This window comes from Phalangium opilio, unplaced genomic scaffold (assembly GCF_054372755.1).
Source record: "Phalangium opilio isolate 3A_F unplaced genomic scaffold, DU_Popi_V2 ptg000082l_1, whole genome shotgun sequence".
NCBI classification, from domain to species: Eukaryota; Metazoa; Arthropoda; class Arachnida; order Opiliones; family Phalangiidae; genus Phalangium; species Phalangium opilio.
The window spans coordinates 4,513,798-4,522,178 of NW_028324189.1; the positions used below are offsets into that span (position 1 = coordinate 4,513,798).

Genomic DNA, 8,381 nt, shown 5'->3' on the forward strand with positions numbered 1-8,381 from the left:
CAATATTTATTATTAAGGGTTATATCATAAGGTATGTTCCATAAGTATGATACAACCTATACTTCGTAATGCTAGAGACTTAACTAGAGCTACAGTTCGAGAATGACAAGCGAGAATTGAAGTCCTACATTCGGTTGGTTAATTTTGCAGGACTTCATCTAGGTTCTATTTAGTCTGTACTAAGCCTTTGACAGCTCCTCACCAGGCGTTGCTTTACCTCGAATCTCTGACCTACGTTGTCACTTCATGTAAAGCTCCATTTTGTAACCAGTGACAAACTTATGGGACATGTCTAATGAACTTATGGTTATATATTAGATCTAGAAATTAACCGGTGTCCGCCCAGGGGGATTCAATTTCGCAACTAACAATTTGCTGGATTTGATAATGATGGGTAGAATTCGTGACGATTTCGTATTCCAGGCTGCGACTGCGAGATTGTGTATGATTAGAGTTAATTTGGAAGATCAACGAGATTCTAGTCGTTTAATCGGGCTACGGAAAGCTGCAAAACCACGCGTTCTCATCATAGTAGTTAACCCACTCTCCTCGCTCGCAGTTTCAATTTCGAATTTCGAACATTGGCCGTATTGTACTGTTAGACGGTCATGTTTTGCTCCGATAAAGTTAAGGGGAGTGCGCGTGGCGCGATTGTAAACGGCCAGCTCATTATAGAATGTATGAAGCGGCTGGGTTTGCCACTAAAGTACTAATCATTAACCGAGAATAGTTGTTTATAGTCTGTTCACCGCCCTGTTATCGGGATGGGACTCTGTCCGATTAATACCTAGCTAGAATTGGTTCCCTCGTAAAGCGTGCAGGCACATGTAGTCTTTCAATCTTTTGATAAGTATAGTGATGCCAAAAATGTAATCAATACTGAATCCTGTTTTTGCTTTACTGAATTGAGTCTTTTTAATGAGTGTGTCCCTTTTAGAGAGGATCTAAAAATCATCCGGTTTCTAGCAGCGAGCTTTTAACGATATCTCTCTTTTCTAACACTCTGAAATAAAGAAATAAACCCGAGCCATCACGAAAATAAAAGTCCTAAACGCTATCAGATGGCAAAGAGATAAAATACCAAGTCCGCGTCGCCAGTAATAAGCCGAAAGTCATTTGAAATAAATCTCTCTGGAAGGGGTCGAGCTATAGCGCATTTTTTTTACGTCTACCGGGAATGGAAAATGGCGTCTATTCTGGAAAAGAGCTCCGGAGAAATCCCGTTTCTAGGAAAACCAATGGAGAAGGCGAGTTTCGGCCTTTCTGGGAAAACATTCGAGCGTAATTTTGTTTTACGATGTCGATCGTATATTTCCGGTAGTTTGAGTAGGCCAGTGGGCCGAGGTGTTCCAACTCCTTTATGCCTACCAGAGTCGAGCTGTTTTCCGAGAATTCCGTATCCATTGGCTCTCTAGATCTCTCTCCTCTCGCTTTGATCTATGTGGATGAAATTTTCGGCGAAACCGAGCCGTATAGTCTTCTTTTTTCTTTAGTTCCAACTGCAATCCTGTCTTACGTCAGAGAAGCTCCTCTAGTGCTTACAATAGTTCTGTAATAGAAGGAATGGTAGTTTTTTTAAGTAATGAAATTTAACCAGAACTACGACAAAAAATTAAAAGATTTCCGATTCTATTTTGAGAATTTCCTTTGGTAGGTATCGGTACATCGATGCAGACTGCTTTTTCATACAGAGAAACCATATTAAGCATGCCTTTGCTCATCTTGTTCTCTTTTTAATTTGGTGGAGTAACTGAAGCGAGTCGGTTCTTCTATCATGGGAGCTAGTTATATCTCGTAAAGGTTTAAGGTGGTAGGTCGCTTCTTGGAAGTATTCTACCGAGATTTCCTAAATATCACAACCTGACAATTTTGTTTAATTTGTTATGTCACGTAGTCTAGACTGTGTTTATCACTTTTACCATGCTCTGAAAAATAAAATCAGAAATTTACGATTTTCCAGGAATTTTGTAGATGTAAGGAAGTGGTTAAAATTTGCGAGTTAATTATTAAACGCCAATGGAATGAGGTAACAATTTTTAAAAAGCTGTTTCCATTAGGCAAGGCAACACCGTCCTAGCTGGTTAGGGGTGGTGCTGTGGGAGTTTGCCTCATCAAAGGAGAGAATAAGAGGGGTAATATTTCGTCTTTCCTGCCATGGATGGCTATTAGGAGCACGGGGTGAAGCTAGATGAAGGATAGAGTAACTAAGAGAAAGAGGGGGGAACTTGGCGTTTTAGACATAATACGTTATGTAGCTCGATTGTAATGATATCTCCTTTTCGGTATCGCCATACCGCTAGAGGGGGTAGAAGATTAACGGCCCTCTGTACCAGTCTCCTTCGCTCACCAGCCTTTGCTCGAATGAGCTTTAAATCGTTATAGGACATTAGGCTTATTATTTAACCGTTTATAGACGTTTCATTTGTCAAGGCTATATATTAAGCCTAAATCGTAACAAAAGTATGGATTATTGTTAGGCGAGTTATCCCCGCTCCTTCCCCGGAAATGGAGGAGATAGATGGCGCGATGTAAGGGGAACTCCCCCTCTCCGACTAGTACCAGACATAATATACGGCATAAAGGGAGAGAGACCTAACATTTCTTAATGAAAACTCGCATCAAACCATAATTTATAAACAGATTTTCTCGCTTGGAATTCCTCAATGTAAACTTGATAACCTAGCAAGCTCCCGCCTTTATTTAAGCCTCTTTTGACGTGACTCACGCTAAGCCGGTTTTCATAACGCGAGAGAAAGAGAGAGCGAGAGTAAAAGGCTTAGAAAGGGATCGAAATTTGTTTTAAGGCTGGTACGACCAGGCTAGAGAGAGAGGGAGTTATAAGCGTTTCCCCAAATCGATGTTCTATTCCGTCTCGGGAACTAACGGACTGGACTACCAATCTAGGGTTATCCTTCAGCCTACGTTCGCGGATACCTCGATGAATCTGCACCTCTTAATAACGTTAGGAATAGGGTAAGATGGTGCAAACAGAAGCGAATGCGCAAGTGTATCGAGTTGGTAGTCCGGCTAAATGCTCTGGTCTTTGTATAATATAGAGAAAGAGTAAACTTGCCCTCCACCTCTCGCTATAGTAAGTAAATACGATTATCAGCTGCAATTGTTCCTGCTCCAATCGATTCGATGAAAAGCTTCCACGAGCTGTTACGAGTTATGACCTAGCTCTGAATGGAGCTTCGCTCTTCCGAATCTTCTCCCAAAAACGGGGGAGAATCGAGAATTTAAGTCTTTTTTAGTGGAGAATAATAATCCTTCGCTAACTCCTGATGTTGAACCTTGCTCTTCGCGAAGGTAGCTTCATCCTCCTTCTTAAAAAGGAGAGGAAAACTTACATAAATTGCCTGTCTTAGCCAGCATTTGCGCATTTCCTTTAGAATCGGTTTAAAAAAATGTGGGAACCACGTTTACATATTTGTGTTATCCTATTATATAAATCATCCTAATTTAAAACCGGGAATCTAAGACCAGATGCACCTTTTTAGAATTGACAAGCCATGCATTATGTTTACAAGACGGTGTGCAATAAACATTTCTCTCTATATCCACCCTCTTTGGTGCCAATGGTTCCAAATTAATTTACCTTTTCTATACGCTTGTCATAATTTTTGTAAGGCTTGAATGTAAGAAGTATCTTTTAATTGAATAAAGCTCGGGGCTTTGTTTTTATTCTTGGGGCAGATTTTGATTGCTCTTGAATTAATTAGAGTTTCTGGGGAAACGGAAAATCGTTAAAGTTTTCAAGGCTAATTAATTCCGCGAGAGCCTAGCCCAATGTTTTTCCGGCAAATCAAGAGCAACAAGGAAATTGGAAAGTTTCCACTCAGTTTATTTCGTCAATTAAAGTGAAGGGCTGTACCTCGAGCTCGCTTAAAACTTGGAACAATGAATCATTTATTTTATTTCGTTTTCATATTTTTCATTTCCCTCATCTGTCTGGTAAAATCCAAACAAACTTTATTTTCTCTATAACTAAATTAATTTATTTTTCATGGCCCATATTCTTATAGCTACTATAAATCTAATAATTCTTAAGATAAAAATATTTTTCTAAAGTTGCATAGAGCTGAACTCGGGCATGTTGGAATAAACAAAATATTTAGCTCAATAGTTATTTTACTTTTATGTTTTTACTGCAATAACAAACCTTATTCGATAATGAAAAACAATGAAATACCTACGTGTAAAAATATAGGGATATACGTAATAGCGTAAGTTCATAAGATATGTTCCATAAGTTTGTTACTGGTTACTTAGAGCTTGTCATGAAGTAGCGTAGGTGAAACGTCATAGATTCTCGTAAAGCGACGCCTGGTGAGGCTTATTACAGACTAAATAGGAAGATGGACTGCAAAAACAGAGTGTAGTCAGTTCTTGCTTGTCGTTCTCTAACTAGCATTGCAAAGTAAATGAAGTGTTATACTTATGGAACATATCTTATAAACTTATGATAATAGCATTGAAAACACTTTTTTCTAGAAACTTTAAAAATTCATTGCACTTAAAACTTCAATAATTTATAGTCATGCCTAATGCATTTATGTGTAGCACGTTCAAACCGAAAAATATTTGCTAAATGAACTGGATCACTTCAAACAAAATTTATGAAGGACTCGACCCAGGAAAACGATCCTTTGGATTTGACATGTAGTCTATGTCTTTAATTGCAAGTGTGGCGTAGCAATTTGAGCTCAACTGTTCCTATAATCTAATGATTTTTTTAACTGTACTGAGGATGTAGAAGTATCACCTAAAACAATAGATGACTTCTGTAGTTTTAGATGTAAGGGAAGATATAGTTAAAACTGTAGATTATACATAACTTTCAAATATCAGAGTCGTACTGTTGAATATTAATATTCATAGTTCAATCCTTCTGTTTATATGTATAACTTGATCAATTACTTGAAACTACGTACGTTTTAGTTCCCACGTTATTTTATTACAATGTTGTTCGAGAAGGGAACGCGACAGTAACAGGCTTCAGCCAAGTTTATTAATATTTAATACCGTTCGTGTATACCGAAATTAGAAATAACTGGAGATAGCTTGCTCGCGAAAGGATTCTCAGACGTTCGATATTGCGTTTCGTGTTCTATCATGGTTAGGGCGTCGGGATTTCAATCGTCTTCGTTTTTCTCTTTTTGGAATTCAACGCTAAGAGTGTGTTATATTGAGGTATTTTATACGATACTTTGGGAAAAAGGCTTAGCTGAATTTGTATTGTAATAGGCTATATTGTGTTTTTAATCTAAGTAATTTGTTTATGGGTGTTATAGTTTAAGCCATGGACTGTGGTGCAACAAATACAAAATCGAATATACGTCTCTGGGATAGTTTCTGATGTTTTTGACCCATTAATGAAGTCTCTGAAGTTGAAGTAAGTACTATGTCATCATTATATTTAAATGTAATATTTTAGATATAAAAGAAGAGTTAAGAAATTGTGTGAAATGTATATTATCTGAAGTATATAGCACTCCTCTTCGAGAGAAGTGTACCACAAAGCGGGAGGGTAGTTGTAACATGGTTCTTCCCAACATCATTTTACATTTGGAATGCATGCTCAAGGTTACTAAACCGAATCACATGATACGCGATAAATAATTCCCTCATCATTTCTCCAAAGCGCTTAATTATTTGCCAAGGCGCGGTTGAGAATTATTGTCCCACATCAAGACTATAGGTTTGTGGTTTGATTGCTGAGGATTTAGTACCAAACCGTTATATAATTCACCCTAACACGGTGCAATGCCCATCTGAAGTTCGATGAGCAGGAGAGCAAACAAAAAGGGGAAGAATCATGTTACATAACTAAAGTATTAAGAGCGTACAGAGTGGCATACTTCTGATATTATTTATTTTCCCATATTCTTACACCCTGTGTCCGTAATAATCTGTATTTCTTTCAACTATTAGAATAATTTAATGATTGTTATCACTAGGTATGAATTTGTACCAGCCAGGGAGAATGAATTTGGTAGTTACATTGACGAGAATAAAAGTTGGACGGGCGTTGTAGGGACTTTGCAAAGAAATGTGCGTTATATAATTCACCAACTCGTCCGAACTGGTTATGGGAATAAATAAATAACTATTTTGCTTGTAGGAAGCCGATATGTGCGTGATGCAGATGTTCCCGTCATTAGAAAGGTCACTGGTTGTTGATTTTACTTCTCCGTTTCATTTCACTTACACGGCTATATTATCTGGAAAACCAAATGTGGTTATTGGTGCTGATTTTTCATTCTTTAAATTCTCTCAAGTGGTAAGCTTTATTTTAGAAGAAAATTCATTTCCAAGGTCGGGAAGGTCAAAATTAAACAAAGTGGTTATTAGTGCATGGCCCATTTCCTTATTCATTTCGAATTTTTCGAATAACACAAAGTAGCTCGGAGCTTAACCGTTGTCTGATAAGATTGCCGAGCTGCGAACATTTGGCGCCAGAAATCGAACCATCGCCTACTTTTATCAAACAGGATTTAAAAGCCGATAAAAATGGCTAAAATTCTCATTCGTGTTAGATTCGTTAAGAATCTCAAATGATTTTTCTTTTTTTATTTTATTTCAACATCTCCCGCATCTTCATTTTCAGATAAAATTTAATTCAGACTTTTATAATCGATACTTTGATCCGTCGGTAACCAAGTTAAAACCCTTTGTTATTATTTTATCGCTCGGGATTAAATGCGTTAACTGAATGTTAATACCGTTTGGCGCCTATAGTTAATCCTACATATGACTATCTATATATAGTATAATACACAGTAATCACATTTACTCGATAAAAGGCTTAAGTGCTCTCTCTGATTAGGCAAACTCATTTACGCATTCACTGTCTAAATCTAATTAATCCCAAACTTATTTTCCAATCAAGGTTCTGATTTCTTATGGTGTCTCTTTATTGCTATTATCGGTCTTGGTGTCCACCGTTGATCAATTATATAACCATGAAGGGTATTTTCGGAATATACATCGTCGGTTTATGAACTTTCTTTCAAATGCCTTACGCCAACGTCAGTTAAATTAGGTTAAATACATTTAACTTAAATACTGACTTATTTATATTTCTAGCAATTCAATACATGCCTAAATCACTACCAATCAAAGTTATCTTTTCATTTTGGTGGATAAGCAATCTATTTTTTCTTACCATCCTTGGTTGCTATTTGAAAGCGAAATTTGTCCTAAGTACTGCCACCGTCATTGATACCCTTGAGGAAGTTACCGAAACACCAACTGTCAAACCCATTCTGACGTCTATGAATTTTTTCTTTGATTATTTTAGGGTAATTTCTCATTAGTGGTCATGTTTATGAATCGAAATTAGGCCTAATATTCTTTAAATAGACAGCGGAGAGTTCACTTTACCTGTCGATATGGATGCAAGCCTTGCAAACAGGAGGTGTTTTAAGAGAAGCCAAGTCTTACTCGCCTGAAATTATGGCCGAAGTTCGTTCAGGACAGAGTTTGGTTATCGATGTCTATTCTGAATTGATGAAGATTACCATCGAGAATTGCGAAAGTCATTCGTATTATTTTGGAAGTGATAAGTTTCTATGGCAAGCTAATACCTTCGCGGTGTCCAAGAAGTTCAACAGACAAACCCTTGAATTTATGAATGTCAGGTGAGGTTATACTAAGGTCGAAAAATTGGAGTTGACTATCTTATGATAAATTCGATAAGATATTTAGCATGAAAAACATCGATTTTGGAAGTGACCTCTTTCAACATTCTAGAATTTATGTTTCAATGATACTTTAGGTCACTTCCAAAGTTGTTTCGCTAAATATGCAATCATTATAGAAATTTTTTTAAAGTCTACCTTCTTAATTATTATTTCAGATTACTTCAGTATGCTGAAACGAAACAGATGTCGAGATTCGAACGCCAACAAAGTCATAACATGACTATTTGCGTTTGGAAAGACGATTCCTCGAACTTTGTAAATTCACCCATAGCTTACAAAGAGTTCTTACCATTATTGACAATATGGGCTGTCGGAATCACGATTTCAATCGCCGCGTTTTTGGTCGAAATTTTGGCACCGAGAATGTTAAATCTCTTCAAGAAACATCGCCATCGTAAATCGACACAAAACAACAACGCAGCAACTCGGCCTTGTGAAAGGAAACTATGGCAAATTGCGTTTAAGAAAATGTTCAGCGGAGAATACCATCAATCCTTAAAACGGCGAAGACATAACGTACCCCGATAACTTCGCGTACACTTTTTGACACTTTTGATACATTATTTGGTATGTGTTTTCAATTAACAAGTCCATTACTTTTGCTCGCGACGTGACATTGCTCGAAAGAAGAGTTAATCGTATTCCCAATCGTTCGTTCAAGATGATTTTCTCAAC

At 37.2% G+C, this 8,381-nt stretch overlaps 1 protein-coding gene across 1 annotated transcript; it reads left to right on the plus strand.

Moving 5' to 3' along the window:
• The first annotated feature begins 5,259 nt into the window (after positions 1 to 5,259).
• Positions 5,260 to 8,234, plus strand: LOC149651055 (glutamate receptor ionotropic, kainate glr-3-like). Its single transcript, XM_089847199.1, has 7 exons — positions 5,260 to 5,395; positions 5,961 to 6,054; positions 6,125 to 6,283; positions 6,893 to 7,031; positions 7,090 to 7,304; positions 7,366 to 7,643; positions 7,862 to 8,234. Exons 1-7 carry the CDS (start codon positions 5,376 to 5,378, stop codon positions 8,232 to 8,234), a joined length of 1,278 nt encoding a protein of 425 aa, XP_089703325.1. The 5' UTR covers positions 5,260 to 5,375.
• Positions 8,235 to 8,381: the final 147 nt, after the last annotated feature.